At 36.1% G+C, this 22,673-nt stretch overlaps 1 protein-coding gene and 1 non-coding gene across 2 annotated transcripts; one reads left to right on the plus strand and one right to left on the minus strand.

Annotated features, from left to right (window-relative positions):
- Positions 1 to 2,151: 2,151 nt before the first annotated feature.
- On the plus strand, positions 2,152 to 2,258 carry LOC113764212. The gene has a single exon (XR_003467498.1). It is a non-coding gene; the product is annotated as a small nucleolar RNA R71 (small nucleolar RNA).
- Positions 2,259 to 20,721: 18,463 nt separating this feature from the next.
- LOC113762441 (uncharacterized acetyltransferase At3g50280-like) lies at positions 20,722 to 22,449 on the minus strand. The gene has a single exon (XM_027305896.1). The coding sequence runs from the start codon at positions 22,363 to 22,365 to the stop codon at positions 20,941 to 20,943; it is 1,425 nt and encodes a 474-aa protein (XP_027161697.1). The 5' UTR covers positions 22,366 to 22,449; the 3' UTR covers positions 20,722 to 20,940.
- Between the last annotated feature and the right edge of the window lie 224 nt (positions 22,450 to 22,673).

The raw sequence follows: 22,673 nt of genomic DNA on the forward strand, positions 1-22,673 counted from the left end.
AACAAACATAAGAAAATTTAAATGAACATTCAAATCAAATAAACAAAGCATATAAAAATATATAAACATTTAGGAACACGTAGGAGCACATAAGAGCACGTAATTGACATTGACATAATAATAATGGGGTACCTCCCTTTTGAAGTGGTGACTAAACGGAGTCAAATTGCTCTATTTATACTCAAAATGAACAAAAGAATCATGGCACCAATTTAATTTAAAAAACTAATAATAATAATGAAAATTCACCTCAATATGTCAAACGTAAATAAATTTAAGAATATGTAAAAATTACAAGTTGAACATACTCAAAAGTAACATAATTAGCTATTAAAGAAAAGAAACAATCATAATAAAGAGAGTCAAAATTCACTAGGGACTGAATTGCAAAAATTGAAAAACTTTTGGGGACAAAAATTATATTTTTTAAAGTTTAGAGGTCAAAATTAAATGAAAGATAAGTATCATGGAAAGTTCTGAGTTTGCTTGTAGTGGTAAATTATTTTCTGAGTTTGCATAGAGAGATTAGTAACATGAATAGCAAATACAGAATGAGAGTTAACAGGATGTTTAATTGTATCAAAATTATTAAAGTGGATTATTTCTCCATCAAATTCCATCGTGAGAGTACCCTTACTAACATCAATCTTAGTTTGGGCAATACTCAAGAATGGCCTTCCTAATATAATGGGTGATGGATTTGGGGCACTTCTATCATCTATGTAAAGCACATAAAAATCAGCAGAAAAAATTAATCCATCTACTTGCACTAAAATATCCTTAATTATCCCATCTGCATAAGCAAATGTACGATCAGCCAATTGAATTATTATTCCTATTTTTTTTTAAAGGTTCTAAATTTAGGGAATCATAAAATGATTTAGGCATCACATTAATAGAAACCCCTAAATCTAGCATGGCATTTTCACTATTAGAACGTCCAATCTTACAGGGGATAGTAAACATACCTCTATCTCTGCATTTAGGTGGTGGTTTCCTTTGTAAAATCGCTGAAACGTTCTCACCCACTATAATTTGTTTATACCCCCTCAATTTCTTTTTGTTGACGCACAAGTTTTTCAAGAATTGAGCGTATTTTGGCACTTGCTTGATAGCGTCCAACAAAGAGATATTGATTGCCACCTTTCGAAACACCTCTAGAATCTCCTTTTTCTTATTTTACTTCTTTGTCTTTTCCAACCTGCAAGAAAAAGGAGGTAAGTTAGATTTAATAGGAGTTGAAGGAGTAAATTTTATCTTAAGGTCACGAATGCGCCCTTCTTCTTCAATCTCCTTTTCGATCTCTTCTTCACTTTTACTCTTTAGGTTCATGGCCTTAGACTCCTCCACTTCTTTGTCACTCCTCAGTGTCATGGCACTTACATTCTTGGGGTTTGCCTAGGGTTGCGTGGTAATTTTTCAAAAATTTGGGACTCTAAGCGATTAATTGCAGTTGCCATGTGACTTATTTGAGTCTCCAGATTTTTCATGCCCGATCTACTTTCCTACTGAAACTGAGCAGTGTTCGTGGCCAATGACCAAATTTCCTGCTGGAGCTGAGTAATGCTCGTGGCCAGGATCTTGACAATATCCTCCAAAGAGCCTCCTGAATTGGAGGACGAAGGTTGAGGCTTTTGTTGCCATGGTTGTTGAAACCCTGGTGGACGATTTAAAAATGAATTCTGTGGCCTGTTTCCATAGTTAAAATTGGGGTCATCCCTCCAACCTGGATTGTACGTGTTGGAGTATGGATCGTACTGCCTACAAGACGCGGGCACGCCTCCGGCCATGTTTACTTGTTCAGTCCTATTTTCTTGCAACATGGGGCATGAGTCAGTGGGGTGGCGCACGTTTGTTCAGATTTCATAGACCTTTGCTTGGTGCACGTTCCCCACAGCTAATTATCGAACAAAAGATGTTATCTCCGATAACTGCTGCTGAATGGACGACATCTCTACTTCGTTGACCCTACGGGTAGGGTTACTCTCACGGAAGCCAAACTGTTGAGAATTATCTGCCATCGATTCAATGAGTAGCCATACTTTCCTCGGTGTCTTGTTCGCTAACGCTCCCCCACTCGCAGCATCAATGATACTCCTATCGGACGCCTAGAGTCTCTCATAGAAATATTAGACCAATAGTTGTTCACTAATTTGATGCTGTGGGCATCTAGTGCATAACTTATTGAATCTCTCCCAATAATCATATAAGGATTCCCCAGGATACTGCTTAATGCTGCATATCTCTTTTCTTAGACTTGTAGCCCGGGATGCAGGGAAGAATTTTTTCAAAAATTTCTTCTTAAGTTGGGCCCACGTTGTGATATTACCTGCAGGTAGGTAGTATAACCAATCTTTCGCTGTATCTTTGAGAGAGAAAGGAAAGACCTTGAGTTTAATCTGCTCCTCAATAATTTCTGGAGAATTCATACTGGAGCATACCACATCGAACTCCCGGATGTGTTTATGGGGCTCCTCACCTGAAAGGCCATGGAACGTGGGTAGGAGATGAATTAATCCTGACTTCAATTCGAATGAGGTGTTTTCAGCCAAAGTTGGGAATGTGATGCACAAAGGCTGCTGGGGCAATTCTGGAGCAGCCAACTTCCTTAGTGTTCTTGCATTCTCCATAGAATGTTCTCTTGGCCTGAGTCACTTAAATTTTTGCAGCTCAAATTTGTTAACTCAACCTCTAAATCCAGTCTCTGAGATGCAGTGCTGGATTACTGCTCCCTGAGCTGTTTGGTCTTTTTCCTTGTTTGGCGTGTAGTCTTCTCTACTTTTGGGTCAAAAATTAATTCACCTGTACGAGAAAAACGAGACATAAACTAGAAAAATACCAGACAAATTCAAAGAGATCAACTTAGAAAGAAACAAAATTAACTAAAATACCGCGCCCTGGCAACGGCGCCAAAAATTGACAGGTGTCGAACCTGTGTAATAATAATTACTAAAAAATCTTAATTACCACCACAATTAATTATAGAACAAATCCAAGTACTGGAGTAGGGACCCTAAGTGTGCAGTGGGTTACTTGATTCACCCTGTTTCCGAAGAGTTTACTTGATCCGATATACCAGATTTGTCTATAAAAATATTAATTTTGCGTACAATGGCAAGTAGGACCGATTCCACAGGGAACGGGTAGGAAATTATTTTTTTTCAAGTCAATAGAATAAATTAGGGGATGATTAATGGGATGGAAATGAAAATAAAATAAATAAAATTTAAAAGATAACTCCACAAGTACAATTTACTAAAAATAGCAATTAATAAAATTCTATCCAAAGGGTCAACTTTTCAAGCACGGTCCAATAAAATGATCATCGATGCAGAGACATTTCATTTATCCGTCACTAGGTTGGTTATAGCTATTAACAAGCTCTGACAACCAGGTCTTCCTTACTTGTTCGACAGTCAAGGTACGACCATTGATTGTTTCTCTAACCAGAAAACAACCCTAAGTACGACCGTAGGAATTTAATTATCCAGTCGCATTAAATCTAGAAAAATCCAATCCTAATCAATAAACACGCTAAGAGGGTTTATTTAAAATAGATCTTGCATTTTTCCAACATAAAACCAATTATGGTGATCATTACTAGTTGTCAACTAAACGAATAATTAAGGATTCAATTTAGTTAACATGACAGTAGGCTATTGAATTAGATTAAATATCCGGCCGTTGATACTCAATTAATAAAATGCCCATGAACAATTAATCCAGAAAACGCACGAATAGCAACAAGTTGGAAGAAATAATGAAGATTCGATTAGATATCACAGATATTATAGACCGCGCCTTTGCATCGACCTTTGGGTAGAGGAGAAAACTAGTCGCTCCTCATCGTATCAATTTCGCGTGATTTGGTTGATTTCATTCGCACAAACATCAAAGAATTAGGAACGGTGAAGTACCGAAGAAAGAAAAAGGAAAAAGTCTTCATTTTCTCTGCTTTGGTGTTCGTACTGAAGTCGAAAAGTACAATGCAAAAGCCAACGAAAGTTGTACAAGGCCAAAGCAAAGCAGAAGAGTCAAAAGCGTCAAAGCCAAAAAGCAAGCAAAATTCTATGGCGTTTGACCGCTATGGGAAAAAGAAACTAAAACTAAGCTATCAATTAGACGTGAATCTGGCTTTGTTAATTGCTGCTGAAGGCCAAAAGACAAAAGACGTCTGACTCAACAAAAGCCAAAGCTCTTCTCATTGATCCCACGTGAATCTGGCCCCCCCTTTTTGCTTTGTTGCCGCCGCCTACAGAGAAAGAAACGTCTGTCGTAGCCCTTCTTTTCCTAAGGGTTTTAATCCCATGCTCCTGGTCCACGTAGACCTAGTCTCCTAACTGGCCCTGCTGCTACCAAGCCCGCGGGTCCAACTTTTAGGTGAATCTCCTTAGTTTCTGGCATGAACACGCCCTGAAACAAAGGGTCTTCTGGAATTTTGCCTCAAAGAGATTACTTTTAACGCCAAACACCTGTAATTTACACAAATGTGAAATAAGATCAGAATTCCAATTCTTAGCACCATGAGTAGCCATAATTAGGACAAAATAATAGTGCAAAATGTGTAAAATAACCGCTCTATGAATTGTGTGGCTTGTATATCCTCTTTCTATCAACTTTATATTTGTTGTCTATTGTTTTCTAAAAATATCTTTTTTTTTGTTTATAACTCAAGAATTATATATATATATATATGTAGATGGCCAGTGATAGATGTATTCAAGGCAGTGAATAATTTGTAAAGGTAAGTGGCTAGAATGATGGTCAAAGGGGTCGATGTTTTTTAAATCATGTGGGATGGTTAGATGATGTTATTAGAGTTGAGATAGTTGAATTCTTTAAGACTTTTTATAAGGTTAATGTCTAGTCTTCCACTGATAAATGTGTTTTGAGAAAATATGGTCAATTTCCACTCAAAAGTCTTTTGATGAGCAAGAAGGAAATACAAAATGTGTGTATTTTTTATTTTAAAAAATGACCATTTTTTCCTTTAAGTTCCAGTTTTATTTCACCACGGCAAATAATAGTAGGTTCACGCAGGACAGGATCAACCTGTTTCACACATTATCGCTAACTTCCAGAAACTTACAAAAACTTTATGGCTACATAGAAGAACAAAAACCACTTAAAGCAAAACATGGAAGATCAAACTGCCATGCAATGCTCAATTCCCAATATTCCGATTGCTTACAAAGTTAATCATTCTCTTAAATCTAAGTCTGCAGACAAAGAGGGATCCATGTCCATTAAATTGGACATGAGTAAAGCTTTTGATATGGTTGAATTGCCTTTTCTTAAAGGAATGATGTCAACTTTAGGATTTCATCCATCTTTTGTTGATTTTATTTCCAATTGTTCTTATACCGTTTCTTATTCCTTTTAACTAAATGGTGTTCAATTTGGTTATCTGCGATCTCAACAAGGTATTAGACAAGACGATCCAATTTCTTTGTATTTATTTCTTACATGTACAGAGGCTTTTTCTTGTCTATTATAAGAAGCAGAGGCATGTGATAAATTGTCAGAAGTTCAAATAGGACAAAGTGGTCCCAAACTTTCTCTTTTATTATTGTAGACGATACTTTGTTATTTGGCAAGGCGAGTAGGGACAGACGCAAACATCCCATCAATGATTATTTTTTATCTACTCACCTATTCTACGAGAATAATAGGACACTACAAGAAGCTCCACATATTCAGGATATTTTGCAACTATATGAGAAACTTCTAGTCAAGAGGTCAATCTTAAGAAATCAGCAATGATTTTTGGTAGTAATACTGATTTGTCAACCCCGTCAAAATATTATTTAGTTCCTAAATATTAAGGAAGTGGTCGCACATAAAAAATATCTTAGTCTTCCCACCATTATTGGACACTCCAAATTTGAGGTATTCTCTTCTATCAAGAGTAGAATTTAACAACGAATTCAAGGATGGTATGGACTATGATTATCAAAAAAGGGAAAAGAAACTTTGCTGAAAGTAGTAGTTCGGGCAATTCCTACATATTCGATGTCCTATTTCAAATTTCCAGATTCTTTGCTGATGGATATTCAATTAATGATGAATAACTTTTAGTGGGGTGATGGAAATAAGGCTAGACCAATTCACTAGGTCAATTGGGATAAACTTTGCAGCAGAAAAGATGATAGAGGAATCGATTTTAGGCAACTTAATGCTTTTAATCTCGCATTGTTATCTAAGCAAGCCTGGTGCATTGCTACACTACACAACCATCTAGTCTTTCTCCTTTAGGTATATAAAGCTAAATATTTTTTCAATACTGATTTTTTTCAAGTTAAGAAGGATCTCGGTCTTCCTGATCTTGACACAGATTATGTGAGGTCAAAAAGTATATTGAAGTAGGAAGCAGATGGTGAGTTAATTCTGGCCATTCTATCAAAATTTGGAAAGATAGATGGCTTTCGCGGTCATCTACTTTTATAATTGTGTCACGATCTACTACATTACCAAAGAATTCCACAGTTGATTGTTTAATAGACTTTGACTGAAAATCTTGTCGACTTGACTCATTACAAGAGATTTTTTGGCCAGATGAGATTAAATTAATTCAAAGCATTCTAGCTGGAAACGATCGCAATAAGGATAAGCTAATTTGGCATTTTTTTTTTTAAGGAATGGATGTTTTACTGTGAAGAGTGCGTATCACTTGATCAAGTAGCGATCCTTTAATTGGGAGAATTTGCCATCCAATAGTAGTATTCTAAAACAAAGTGTTTGGTCTCGATTTTGGCACTTGAATCTTCCTGAGAAAATTAAAATTTTCTTATAGAGGGTGTGTAAATATGTACTACCAACCAGCACTAAACTCAATACTAAAAGGCTTCATTTAGATATGGCTTGTCCTTTATGTCTCACTTCGGTTGATGATATTGATCATACCTTCTTAATTTGTCCTATAGCTATGCAATCGTGGCTCTTAGTTTCTTAAGCCAAAAAGTTCAACTGCATTTGTAGACACCAAATTTTTGATTTTTTTATTATTTATTTAATTTTTAGCTTTATTCGTTTCAATTCTAGGTTTTATTTTATTTTATTTTATTTAAGGTTAAAAGCATTTTTTTTATCTACTAAATTTCAGAAAAAAAAAGAAGAAAGAAAAGAAGAAAAAAGAAAATAAGAAGAAAAAAAAGAGGAAAAAAAAAGTAAAAAATGACAAGTGGGGAGGCTTGCATTAGGACAAGTATCCCTTTTATGTTTTAGACAACTAAGCACCTAAGGGGTGAGGTGTTATGGACACTTGGTAAGTTTAAGGAATTCTGGGGGAAAGAAAATGAAAAAAAGGAAAAAAAAAAGAAAAAAAGATGGGGTTTTTAGGGCCGAAAGAGAAAGAGAGCAAGGGGGGCTTCGGTTGAAAGGGGAGAAAATAAGAGGGCTTCATCAGAGGCTAAAAAAAAAAAAAACAGAAGCAAAGAAAGAAACAGAGGAGGGTGCGGCGGATAGAGCTAAGGAGAAAAACTGACTAAGAAAAAGCCAAGGGAATAAAGCTAGGGTCGAGAGAGGAGGAGATTGAGGGAGTTTCGTCTGAGGGAAAGAGGAAAAAGTCCAAGAGCTTCATGAGAGAAACAGAGGAAAGGGGGAGGCTAGAAAGGTTCGACTGAGAGAGGGAGGTTTGGGCTAAAAAAGAGAGCAAAGAAAAAGAACAAGAAAAGGGGAGGAGCTTCGGGGGGAGCTGAGAGAAAAAGAGGTAGCTACGGCTGAGGGTGAGAAAGGAAAAAAAAGGAAAACTGAAAAAGGGGTTTTTTGGAGAGGTTGAGCAGAAGAAGAAAACTAGAACAGAAGGCTTTGGCCAAAAAAAAGAGCAAGATCAGGGGGGAACAATCTAAAAAATTGGGAGGAAGTTTTCGGGTAATACCAAAAAACGAGAGAAGGAGAGGCCGAGGGAGCTTGGTCTGAAAACAAAAGGAAAAGGAAAAAAAGGGAGGAGGTCTTGAGGACGGAGGAACAAAAGAAAATAGAGGAAAGAAAGGCGAAGGAGCAGACGGCCGCACTGATGTTTTGATGCTGTTTCCTCTATTTACCATGACGGCACCACCGCTGATACTGCCGCCGACGGGGAGAATAATCATGTTGATGATGACAAGAACGAGGAGAAGGAGGCAACTAAGCGTGGAGTCGACAATCAAAACAACAATGCCAACGTCGTTGGTGGCGGCGGGATTGGATATAGTACGGTTGCTGTCGAAACAGCTCCGGCAAGGACCGTGAGAACCCACAGTAAGGTAGCCTCTTCTTACAAAGAATTCTTTCGTCAAAGTATATCATCCGTGAAAGTTGGCATTCCAATTTTCATGTCGATTGTTCATTGCCTCTTGATCACACATGCTTTCTGAGTTTGTTTGGGCTAATTTTCTTTGGATTTCTGATAATCTTGGGGCTAATTATAATATCGATTGAGCAAAAATCAGTAAAATTTTTGATACCCAGTTTTTGTTCGATGAAGTGCCTAACCGAAAGTCTTGCTTGAAAAAAATGATTTTTGCTGCACTTTGTAGAACAGCCCAATTGCTTGGAGTTTTTGTACGGTTCATTACCTAATGTTTGTATTTGGAAAAAAAAGCTTGATGTTTGATGTTCGGGTTGAGATTGGCATAAGAATTTGCCGCTTTGGGTTGCTGAAGCTCTGTGTCTGCTTGAAGTTAATATTTAGTTTGCTGTTCATAATTTTATATTGTTTGTGCCTTATGTGTTGAGTTGGACTGAAATCTCTTGATTGTTGAACAATTTTGGAGTTTGATTAACTTCAATTCAAGCAAAAATATGATGAAATTCTAATGCCCTCAACTTGTTTGTAAAAATGCCCGAACGATGATTGCTTGTATGAGTTCGACGGAAATGGAAGCTGATGCTTATTCTCCTTGTCTTGTGATTTAACCCCAGAATTTTAGAACTTTATAATTTGACCCCAAAATGTTCATAATTCTTTCAATTAGATCCCTATTTTTGTTGTGTTGGAACCCCTTAATCTTCCCTCTTGTTCTGATATGACCTGGAAAATTGGAAAAAGTGAACTTGTTTCTTTCTTTTACATCATAATCATCTTTTAATATGCATAAGTAGTCTTTTAGCTTGATTATTTCTTCTTGTTAGATCATAATTGTGGCTTAATAATTTTGTGGATTTTATTATGTTGGGTTTACGGAAATTGGATTTCTTTTGGGTAAGAGGTGTATTTGGTTGGGTTTGGTGATAGATTTTGGTATATTTCTTCTGGATTGATGATTTGGGCTGAAGGGTTAAAACCCATCAGTTTTGTTGGATCATTCTTGGGGTCAGAATAGTGGACTAGTCCATCTGTTTTGCTTGGGTTTCGATTGGGCTGGGGAAGTTTTGGCCCAAACAAATAAATAAAATGGCCCAATGGCCTGTTTTTTAAGAATCTGGTAACTGAATTTGCAAATCAGTCCCTGGATTTCTCCTTAACTATATTGTGGCCCTAGACATTTTCAACTTCTTTCAATTGGGTCCTTAATTTAATTGCAAATAGGTCCCTGAATTTATTTTTCTTTAATTGTGACCCCGAATTTTTGTGATGATTATAATTTGACCCCTAAAGCTTTGTTAATTTTTGCAATCAAGTCTTTCATTGTTTTAATGTCTTGAATATAGGTTGTTTACATGATTTTAATTGATTCAATTTCATGAATTATTCGTTAATTAAAATGATGCCTTGACATTTTCTTTGTATTTTGGAGGGCAAATAAGTGATTTTACTCCGTTAGAGCTCCAAATCAAGGGAGGTACACCCTATCCCTTATTTCTCACTTTATTTGACCCTACTTGCACTACGTGACTTTACGTGTTTTATTGCATGCCTTTTGAATGTCTTATTTTATTTATTTATTGATTTGATTTATTTGTTTCAATTTTGTCTATTTATTTTAATTCAATTTGTAATTATTTGGGCAAGGCAATTAAATGTCAAAAATGTAATAGTTAGGTATTCATTTTATTTTAATTATTTATTTTCCCTCTTAGATTGTAGTAGGTCCGCTCCAAATGTAATAGATAGGGCTTCCTTTACTTTATTTTCCTTGCATGATTTGCATGCTTACTTGCTACGTGTTCATCGCTTTCCTAAGCTATGCATCTAGATAAGCATGCTTATGTGCTACATGCTATGTGAAGTTATGTGCTTTGCATGTCTATTTGTTTTAGTATTATATCTGATTATGTGGATGAATGCACGTCACTGTGGCTAGTCCAATACTAGTCATAGTCTTCCCCTCGAACCCTCACAAGTCCAATGCTTGTGAGAGAGCGTTAATAAAAGGTTAGTCCAACGTTAGACCCAATAGGGCCGTCCCCCTTTGCCGCTAGTGTCATATCTTCATGCCTTCACTACATTTCATTCATTTTTCCTTTTAGTATTTCTCATTTTGCATGCTCCCCTAACCTTTTCCTCACACATTTAGGACCTTGCACTTCATTTTAGTTTTTAGGGTCGTTTGCTTGATTAAATTAGGAAGTCACCCTTCTGGTAAGAGAAATGGACGAGTGTGGCTACATATAACCTTAGCACGCTTATTCTTTTTCTAACCAAAAGGCAAATTAAAAGTCACGATTTAGGGTCTCCCCATACCCATTTTGCTTGTATTCCTCTAGGGTTCATGCATTTCATTTACCCCCTATCACTTCACACAACTCTAACTTTGCACATTTTCACTCTACCACTCGCACTTTATATTCTATCACTCGCACACATGCACCTTTACACTATCACGTTACCCACTATCACTTTTCACTCTCACTTCACATATTATTTTGCACACTCTCACTTCACTTCACACTCTCTCACATCTAAACATTTACACTTTTATTTTGCACCCTTATACTTTTAAATTCCCATTTGCACACTTGCACTTGACACTCGTTTTACACTTAAAGACATTTTCACACACCCTCATTTTTCATCACTATTACTTGAGCATTCATTTGCATTTATTCGTGACCTCTTTGAGAGTTCACCATTGGCTATCACAATTCATGTGATTAGGACCAATCGAGCCTCAAAAGAGACATTTTATCCCATTCGAACTACTTATTAGATTTAAGTTTGCATTCATGTTAGACACGTCCAAAATGCAATACATCTTTTGGGTAGAAATTAGGAAAATTGTTACTAAATCACGCAACTAGCTTAGGTTAGGGTAAAAGGGTGCCTTAGACTTCGTTTTTACCTTTCCTTTTATCAACCGTGTAACCCCCGATACAACCAAATACAACCAAAATACTCAACCAGACAAGTAGTCAAGTAAATACAACGACAAAGAATATAAGCAATTTTAAAGCACAAAAATAGAGTAACAATAAAGTAAAAGAAATTCAAACCAATCAAACTCCCAAACTTCTTCCAAACTTGGAGTTGAATCCACCAAATAGTTTCTTCAATTGATGGTAGTGCTAACCAACTTGTACAAGTGAAGACTCACTCCTTCCACACCCCAAACATACTTTGGTTGAGCAAAGGAATTTTACTACTCTCCAAGTAAACCCTCAACTAGCTACAATTGAAAACTTACTCATTCAATTAAGAACTATTTTATACAAGTGAGGCAACCTTTATCAAGGTTTTACCACTCCAAGTGATAGGTTCACCTTCACCAAGGTTTTACTCCTCCTAGAGAGTAACCTTCACTTGAGCAACCTCACAACCCAACTTTCCCAACTCCTTATACAACCAACAAAGAATATTTCTACTCAAAGATCTCACTTGTAAGCTTGTATTTAGTGTTGGCCAAAAGTCTGTGTCTTCTTGTGCATTGGGGTATTTATAGAAGGTGAGAAATGGCTCCAAAAGACTCTCCAACGGTCAAATATTAAATGCTGTCGAAACTAGCCGTTGGCCTGTCGGACGTCCGAACCATTTGCTCTGCATCCGAACCATGCGTCCGAACCAGCTATCGGATGTCCGAACCATTTGTTCTGCGTCCGAACCCTGTGTCCGATAGAAGTCAGAATGTTCAACGTTTATTCTTTTTGTGTCGGACGGCCGAAGTAATGAATGAGCGTTCGATCCAAGCGTCCGAAGAGTATCGTCGTCAGTCGGACGACCAATCCTCTATTGAGGTCGTCCGATCCTCTACGTCCAAATCTTCATATTTCTTAACTTCTCTTTGATTCAAATCTTTTCGATTCTCTTTTGGATCAATGACCTGTTCTAACAAATTTCTCACATAAAAACATTAGTCCAAATCTACATTTTGGTTTGTTAATCATCAAAACCAAGGACTGATCAACCAAGGTCAACAATCTCCCCCTTTTTTATGATGACAAACAAAATGAAGATTTCTTTGATCAAATAAGTTCAAATAAAACTCCCCCTTAGAAAATGCCAACATATAAAGAAATTTCAATAAATCCTACTCCCCCTTTTGGCATCAATCAAAAAGCAAACTCCCCCTTTATTTTTCAAATCAAGACCATATAGAATGTCAAAACTTTCAAAATACCAATTGTAATTTTTTATAGGGTTCTTGGGAGTTAGTACAATATGATCTAGCAATCCACATGAATTTCATATCTTTTCTCATATTTTTCTTTACATAGCAATCATTTTGCATATGTCCAAATTGGCAACAAAAGTGACACATGATAGAAGTATTTTGCACATAAGTGGATTTAATACAACTAATTTTCTTACTTCTTATCATAGCAAACTTATTTGTGCCCTGAAAAGATTTGCTTTCTTTTGTTTGAGAAAACTTTTGTTTTTCATTTTGGTGAAACTCGTTCAAGTCATTAATTCTTTTCTTTAACAAATTTTGTTCCTCCAACATTTTTTCATAAAACTTTGTTTTCTCTTCCAACTTCCTTTTCAAATTATTTTTGCAATCAAAAACACCTTTTTGATTTTTTAAATCATCATTTTCCATTCTCAAACATTTGTTTTCTTGAAAAAGTTTGGAGTTTTCTTCCAACAAATCATTTATTTTTGTTTTCAAATCTTTATTTTTAGCATAAGATTTTCTCAAACTTTTATGCATTTTAATCATAAGAATTTGCACATCATCATCTTCATTATCTTTATCATTAGAAGAGTGATAAGAATTTATCTCATCTTCTCTAAAGGCCATTAGTGCCATTTGGGCCAACTCTTCTTTTTCTCTTTTTGAATTGCATTCATCCCATGTAGTTTTGCAATCTCCTCTTGAACTTCTCTTGTTGAAGATCTTCTTGAAACTTTTGATGTGAGGAGTTATATCATTGTCCACTTCCATGTTTTCATTACCCATGAAGGATGGGTTATCCCCCACTTGAGATGCTTTAAAAGCTATGCCTCTCTTATACATTCTTGCATTTTCTTCCTCTTGCACTTTGAATTTCAGCTTTAATTCATAAGAGGTTAGGGAATTCACAAGAGATTCAATGGACATAGAATTTAAATCCTTTGCCTCTTCTATAGCATTTATTTTGTTTTCACATTCTTTTGGCAAGGCATTCAAAATCTTTCTATTTTTCTCACCTAAAGAATATTTTTTTCCAAGCAATTTAAGATCTTGAATAATGTCACAAAATCTACTACACATCTTATCAACATTTTCAAGAGGATGCATTTTGAAAAATTCATATTGAGAAATAAGCAAAGATTTCTTTTGTTCTTTAATATCTTGGTTACCTTCATGAAATTCACACAATTTATCCCAAATATTTTTAACTGATTTACAACCTTTAATCCTACTAGATTCATTTACATCTAATGCATTGTACAATATATACATGGCCTTGGCATTCAAATAAAGGTATCTCTTGTCTTTTTCATTCAATTCTTGTCTAGTCTTTAATCTACTCAAATTAGTGGTAGAGTCAACTATTCTAGTTTTATAAGGACCATCTTCTATCACATACCATAATTCAATATAAACGGATTGTAAGAAAATCATCATTCTTTATTTCCACATGCTAAAATGAGAACCATTAAACATAGGTGGTCTATCAATAGATTGCCCTTCTAAAAAGGAAACTTTTATGGTTGCCATGATCTTTACTCTAAGCGGTTAAGCTTAATCTCTAGGAGACCAAGCTCTGATGCCAATTGTAACCCTCGATGCAACCAAATACAACCAAAATACTCAACCAGACAAGTAGTCAAGTAAATACAATGACAAAGAATATAAGCAATTTTAAAGCACAAAAATAGAGTAACAATAAAGTAAAACAAATTCAAACCAATCAAACTCCCAAGCATCTTCCAAACTTGGAGTTGAATCCACCCGAATCCACCAAATAGTTTCTTCAATTGATGGTAGTACTAACCAACTTGTACAAGTGAAGACTCACTCCTTCCTCACCCCAAACATACTTTGGTTGAGCAAAGAAATTTTACTACTCTCCAAGTAAACCCTCGACTAGCTACAATTGAAAGTTTACCCATTCAATTAAGAACTACTTTATACAAGTGAGGCAACCTTTATCAAAGTTTTACACTCCAAGTGATAGGTTCACCTTCACCAAGGTTTTACTCCTCCTAGAGAGTAACCTTCACTTGAGCAACCTCACAACCCAACTTTCCCAACCCCTTATACAACCAACAAAGAATATTTCTACTCAAAGATCTCACTTGTAAGCTTGTATTTAGTGTTGGCCAAAAGTCTGTGTCTTCTTGTGCTTTGGGGTATTTATAGAAGGTGAGAAATGGCTCCAAAAGGCTCTCCAACGGTCAAATATTAAATGCTGTCGAAACTAGCCGTTGGCCTGTCAGACATCCGAACCATTTGCTCTGCGTCCGAACCATGCGTCCAAACCAGCTATCGGACGTCCGAACCATTTGTTCTGCGTCCGAACCCTGCGTCCGATAGAAGTCAGAATGTTCAACGTTCATTCTTTTTGTGTCGGACGGCCGAAGCAATGAATGAGCGTCCGATCCAAGCGTCCGAAGAGTATCGTCGTCAGTCGGACGACCGATCCTCTATCGAGCGTCCGATCCTCTACGTCTGAACCTTCATATTTCTTAACTTCTCTTTGATTCAAATCTTTTCAATTCTCTTTTGGATCAATGACCTGTTCTAACAAATTTCTCACATAAAAACATTAGTCCAAATCTACATTTTGGTTTGTTAATCATCAAAACCAAGGACTGATCAACCAAGGTCAACAAACCGTGACTCCCGAACTCGACTCTTTGATTTTCGTAGACTAGAAGTCATCTAAAAAGGTTTTACTTCATTTTTTTTAAATTTCACATTTGGGGTGACTTGGTACACCCTAACTCAATACCAAGTGGCGACTCCTGTTTTTCCGTTTAAAAACCTTTTAGATTATCATTTTGGCCAAACCGTCGCATTTAAAAGTCCCATGGCCTTTCTTTTATTTATCACATTCACATACAGTTCACATATTTCACACACACTACACATCATAATCTCCAAACGACTTGTTTTCGATTTTCCAAAAATGGGGCGCGACAGCATTCAACTAATTAGGTCAAATCTTGGCTTCCTAACTTTCTTTTTAGACTATCAAGCAAGGAGATGATATTGGTGAGTGTTATTCTTTGGATTTTGGAGCGATTTTTGATGGACCTTATAGGTATTCTCTTAGTTTGGTCCCCCCATCTATAGCATTCCTAAATCAATTCCATGAACCAAATTCCAAAGATAAATTTAATATGCCTACCTCTATCAATCGAGGTGATCAATACCTCGTTGGATATGATCCAGTGCAGGTTTTGTTAAGGCAAATTTTGACGAAACTGTGTTTATGGATGATGGATTACCGGGGGTTGGTGTTATTATCTGAAATTATAATGGAAGTTTCATTGTTGAACTTTCCAAAAAAATTCTTGGGATATTGGAACCAAATATAATTGAACCATATGCGGCTCAATATGCTATTCAATTACTGCATGATTTGGGTTTCAATAAGATTGTTCCATAAGGATATTCACAAATGGTCATCAAAATGTTGGATCATTTGGAATCTGATGATTCATCATGTGGTTTGTTGATTGATGACGCCATTGTTTATGTCAAGATTTCATGCGCTTCATATGGAGTCCTAAATCTTTTAATGTTCTTACTCATAACCTTGCTAAGTATGCTGTTAATCTTTTAGATTCTTGTATATGGAGAATCTCTCCTTCATCTTTTACCAGTTCTACACTTATTGCAGATTTGATTTCATGATCAATAAAATTATTCTATTTTTATTATTAAAAAAACAAAATAAGTGGTTGCTGATAGGCTAATTTCCAGACATACCCAGCAAATCTATTCTTAGTCATCTGGACCGTGGACACATAGAAAATGACCGGTCTCTTACTTTCGAAATCTTGCTTAATGTTATCCCTCATCTATCACCGTGTATGAATTTAGTCTCTTATTTTTAATAAAGTTGACCAGTGTAGGACCTTTGACATAAATTGAGAACAGCTAATGAAAAAGTCACGTGAGTTGCACATGCATTGCTAAAACAAAACTAAATGACCAAATTGGTCCCAAACCTTTAAAGATTTAACCATTACGGATCCGAATTATAATAGCAAACAAAATTTGTCTCTTTAACTTTAAAAAAATTTTGGCCAAAGGTGATCCATTTATCTAAAAATTAAGAGTTGCTAATGAAGTTTAGAGACCAATTAAGGAACTTTCATAACATTAGTCTAGAAAAATTATAACGACTTTAAAATCCAAAATAATTTATTAAATTTCTAAAACTCACAAAAAAAAACACATTAAAGTGAAGAAAATAAATTTATATAACTTAAAAAATTTTCAAACAAAATGTTAATCATAGAGTTAATTTTTTCTTCTTTTAGCCGAAAATATCGTGGAGATATGTACTAAAAGTCAGAGAAAAATATTCAGGATTATTTGCGACAAAGTACAAAAAACTATTTTATTCATTACAAAATATTCGGTGAGTTTTACACTTTTACGGTTGTATAAATTATTTAGAAATTTTGAATATTTATTGAAAAATGGCACGAACCCATATAGGATGTCTCATCTTCGTTAGCGACTCTCAATTTTTTTTTTTTTTTAAAGGATTACTTTGGCCAAGTTATCTGTGTCTGCACATATTACTAAGGGACCATAATAGTTAAAACTATATAGTTGAAAGACTAAATCAGTCAAGCAATTGTATTTTTCATGACGCAGATATGATTCACGTGTTTTCAATTGAAGGTACCTTTAGGTCCTTTACCATCATATTTTTCTTTGGGATACAATACAACCATGTTCAATGTCATTGAATTTTTTTTTTTGGGCGGCAATGTCATTGAATTTGATACATAAAATCCTTTCTTATGATTATGGGGTACAAGTGTATAATACTCACAAGATAATATAAATAGGGAACACAACCTACTTTGAGCATTCATATGAGGAATTTGATTTGACTGGAAAATTTATTCGTTTCTTGGGGTAAGTTTCTCTAAAGAAGAGTCATGGAAATTGGTTAATTTCATATTCTTTTGGAGTAAAATTCTATAAAATAGTTTATTGAAATTATTAGACAAATTTAGGAAATTATTTGCCTTGGCAAAATATCTTATGACTATGCTCTCTTTTTTCTTTTGTAACCAACTCTAAACTTGTCGAGTGTAGAAACAACCTTGATTAACAGTGAAACCGGGCACCACTTGGGACTATTTTCTTGAAAATGGGACTTAATGATTTAGAGATCTTGAATTCAAATTCCTATTTTCCTCATCTCTACTTATTAAATCCCATCATTCCCCTTTCTATAAAACAAAGAAAAAAAAAAGGGATTAAAACAAGAATTAATCTTCTATACACTGATAGTGTATATACTTTCACCATTAGATGCATGACACATAATTCGAATTTGAATTTGAAACTCAAATTTTGCATATATGTTGTATATTTAACCGTGATAGTGTATACAACGTCAGTGTATATAAGATTTACTCTTAAAAAATATAATAATTCATACACTAGTGTCCAACAGATTGGTCAATATTCTTTAAAGATACAAAATGTTTTTGTTGATTTCTATATGGAATGGAACGTATTATCGAATGAAGCTGATTGCGAGTATCATTTGGAAACTAATCAAACAGTTAGAAGGAAGGTTTCTTGAATGGTTTTTTGAAGTTAAATTTCCTTTAAAAGTTAATTGAGGAAGAGTAAGGAAGAAAACATATTTGAGAAAATTTGTGCTATATATATATTTAACTATATCAAATCTAATTAAAGACGAGGACTTACAAATAACATAGTATCTTCATAACACATACCTTTGTTTTTTTGCTGTAATGCGTGAGACATGTTGAGTTAATTTACTGCTCAGAATCGTAGTATTCCAAAGCTTAGATAATTCACTCATCATGCAGATTAAGTTGAGATTGTTTTGCCACCAGATTTAAATTAGATAATTCCAAAGTTTAAATGGCTTTATTCATCTTTTTTTAATCCCTTTGTTTACTTTGTTTTGAGAAGCCATAACTCTTTACAAGAAAGCGGTAGGTTACTTACGAATCAAGAGGCTGCCTTAATGTCTTTGGACCGCTTTTCTAGTAACCAATTGCGAGGTTTCAAGGTGAAATGGAATCGAATGTTGTATGAAATTTCGTTGAATAAGAAGGAAGTAAAGTTTCTTGCGATTGCTTTTAGGAATTATAATCAATAGATTACGCAAGCATTGATATTGGCATCAAATCAAGAAACATGGGATGATGGGATACGTTGGAGGAGGGAAGGACAAAAAAAAAAAAAAAAAAGGATTCTTGGACTGCCGACTTGTCACAGGTTAATTACATTTATCTACCCTTAGGTTTAATCAAACTGCCTATCTCTAACTTCTGTTAAATGTCTCTGAGTAAAATGACTAAATACCCACTGTAATTAAAATTGCTCGTCTTACAAAATCATCATATACCTTCTTTTCTATTTTCTTCCCATTTTTTCCCTATTTTCTAGAAGCCCTAAAGGTAACAACGATGACAGCAGGAATGTTTGGGCTGCTGCTACTTCCATCGGCGGCCATTTACCAAGAGAAAATTCTTGACTTATTATGACAAAAAAAAAGAGTTTCTGCAAGAGAGGCTATTCGTGGAGTTGTTTCTAAAATGAGATAGTTCGCATTTGTTGAATGTGAATTAAGTAGGCTTACATTCGCCAAATGCGAGCCAGCATAATTTTTTTTAAGAAAAGTATACCTCACATTTCTCAAATGCGAGGTCCTTCATCTTTCAGTCAAAAGAAAAACAGAGATCGTTGAACCCAAATTACATCCTTTCTTCAGCATTCAAATCTGCGGAGTAGGGAGGTACGAATTGGAGGGGAATCTGCACATCTCCTCTTTTGCTCATTCTTTCTTCTCTGCAAATCTGCAAATTGGAGGGAGAATCTGCAAATCTGCGAAGCCCCTCACTCTCTCCTCTTTTGCTCTACCTGAGTCCGCCCTCTCGTTTCCAAGCTTCCAAGAGGAGCAAGACGAAATCCCTCACTCTCTCTCTTTCTCGTCAGTCGGTGTCCACCATTTCTGAGCTTCCACCAGATTTCCGCCATTTCTGCCAGACGAATTTGCGCCCTCCCGTTATTTTTACTACCTCAGCAGTCATCCCCAACCATATGTAAAAGGACCCATTTACCTTTCAAACAGCATAAAAGGTATGATCTCGCAATGCAAAAGCCTGATTTTTATGCATTTAGCAAATTTTTTTGAGCTCGCGTTTTTTGAAAATGCGAGTTCAATAATACAATAAATTTTTTCCACGTGAGCTCGCATTCCATATGTAACCTCGCATTTCTTGAATGCGAAGATCCCTAGTTGAAGTTCCACACCAAAATCATCACCCTCTTGTAGAATTTTTTTGAAATCCATCACAAAGTTAGAAATTTGTCCGTTGCCAATCGCCGACTCCCGCCATCTAATGGCAAAATTTGTAAAAAATTTATGCCCTCTTCATCTTTTTGTGTGGGTTGCAATTCTGGCTACAAACTCAACCAAAATTCACTGCATAATTGTTAAATGGGCCTACATGTGAGGCTAGGCTGCTCTATACCTCTCCTTTTCCAACGGAAGCAAAGACCAAATTTCACTCTATTTGTAGCAAAGCACTTGTCATCGGGGTAGAACATGATCAAGTCAAATGAACCAATGTTGACTACTTCCATTTTTTCGGATAAAATTGAAACAAAAAAGAAAAATAAAATAAAAAATTGCGAGTGAAGATTAATGACTAGCTGCTCCATTACCTTCTTCAAAAACCCATTTCCTATCCCTTACCAAATTTAACACAAGTCTTTTTCCTATCCCTTACCATATTTAAGACAAAGCCTTTCAAATGATATGAAGGACAAGGCCTCTATAAGGGCATTTTGGGATTATCACACTAATTTTTTGCTGACCATACCAGCCTCACTAACTACTCAAGACGGTAGGGATGATTTTGACAAAGGTTTGCTCGGCAGAGGGTTTGAGTGTTATTTTGTCAAACCTCAAGGTTTGATTGGTAATTTGGTCAAATTTCGGGGGAGATAAATGTAATTAATCCACTTATCATTGAGTAAACTAACTTTCTACAAATTTAGTATTACATTACAAAGTAGTTTACGACAAAACTATGTCATTTAAAATTGATTGGCTGTCTCACTGGTTGAATTAAAGATGTTATTTGAGCTTGCTGGCCTCAAAAGTGAGTCAAATTCTTTATGTATTTGTCATTGAATTTTATTGTAAAAATGGTATTCATTGATGGAATCAATCCTTTCAAAAGAAAGATATCTCTACACGCTATAAAAAATCTGCCTCTAACGCATTTAACAAGCAAAGCAACAAAAAAAAAGTCTAAAGAATTTAAAGCCCAATCATCCATAACAAGATGCAATTTAATTTAGAATATCACCATACTGCTACTATGCATTATCATCACAAGCATCGAAATTATAGCATTCACTAACCATGGGCGGAACAATTCTTGAACTCAGTAATTAACTTGCCCTTCATAAACTAAGAGACGGTCTCCATAAACTCCCTGTCACATTCAAGAGACGTCATTGCATGTGGTGCAAGGCAAATCTCGAAATCCATGCTTCCCCCTCCTTCGGCTCCTGGACTCACTATCAATTTTCCATCAAATTTATTTCCACTCCCATTTCGGATTGCAACTGGCTTCCCAAGTCCAAATTCAGTTCCATACATGTTGAATCGTGGAGAGCCTCCCAAAAGTACAGTATTGGGATCAGGCTCATCAGCCCTACGAGGTAGGATTGGCTTTTGCAGCCATGAATTAATCCATTCATTTGAATGATTGATCACTGCTTGATGCAGCAGCCAGGATGCCCATCCTAGGCCCTGTTCCAGCAATTCGCCACAGCCAGTTGTTGCCATTGCTGCCTCTAGGTAGTTACCAAAGCAGTCCTGAGACATTGGTGGAACTAACCTTGATCTAACATTCATAATAGTAAAGAACGCTGTTTGGCGATCTGATGGGAGGTTTCGAGCCCTTGTGATACATCTCCACAGATGAGCTGACAGAGCCTGTAAAGAAGAAATCTCATTGGTATTGCGTTCAGCATTTGCCTTTGCCTTTATCTTTGCCACTGACTCTGATGAGAAATGAAATATTCTTTCCCTGATCGTGTCGTCTGGCGATGTATCTCCATCATCTATGCTGCTGATGACTTGATCATCATGGTCCCTAAGCGGATGGCTAAGTAATGGATCATGTTGTCCCTGTGAAGACAATCCATCATGGTGAATGAATGGAAGTGTAAGAAATGGATCATGTGGTCCTCGTGGAAACCATCGATCATGTACTGGGGGTCTTGAGATAGCACTTGTCCTCCCCTCAGCTTTGAATATCTCCGACCATGAGTCCAAGAAATGCCAGAGAGACGTTCCATCTCCAACCATGTGGTTCATGGAACATCCAATGAAGATCCCATCTATCAGCTCAGTGATTTGAATAGTCAGTAGAGACTTGGTGTGACCAGCATAGTTGACTGATCTCCCGTGATCAAACAATGATCCTACAATTCGAGGAGTATCTGTTGGTGAAGTTATATCATCTATAGTCAAGTCCAGGGATGCGTGAATAAATCGTGCCCCGGGCCCTTTACTGCAGTCGATATAGAATGCCAAATCAGTAGGATTCTCTTCTTTTTTCTGTGTTGCAAGACGACCAGCTAATGGATAGAAATGAATAAGGGTGATAGAAAGAGACTCCTTTAGTTTCTGCACCAGTTCTTGAATTTGGTTCTCATCAGTGTCAAATGCCGGAGACTTTGTAAAAACGAAGCCTTTCTGCATATAGTGCATAAAGACCGCAACTACATCCCATGGTGACAAGTAAACTGGTTGTTTCGACTCTTCTGGAGTATACTTTGGTCTGATAAAACATTCAGACAGATATTGGACTGCCGGAGTCTCCATTCTTTCGCCTGCGCTAGTCAACTAGTCTGAATTTCAACAGATGGAGCAAATTGTCAGAATTGACAGGTGGAGCACATTGTCAGAATTTCAACATTGGAATCATTGATTGTTATTAATACAGCGTCCCCTTGTTAGCTGGAAAGATGCCCCATCACTAGAATCTTTTAATATGAAATTCTTCTTGTTGCAAAAAATTGATGTAATGGTGGAAAGAGGGTCCAATAAAAAATCTCAAGATGAAGCAACGGCAATTCGTTTGGCAATCAGTATCAAGGACAAGAACTTGCTTTCATCAGTCCACCAAGGAA

Source organism: Coffea eugenioides, chromosome 2 (assembly GCF_003713205.1).
Source record: "Coffea eugenioides isolate CCC68of chromosome 2, Ceug_1.0, whole genome shotgun sequence".
Taxonomy (NCBI): Eukaryota; Viridiplantae; Streptophyta; class Magnoliopsida; order Gentianales; family Rubiaceae; genus Coffea; species Coffea eugenioides.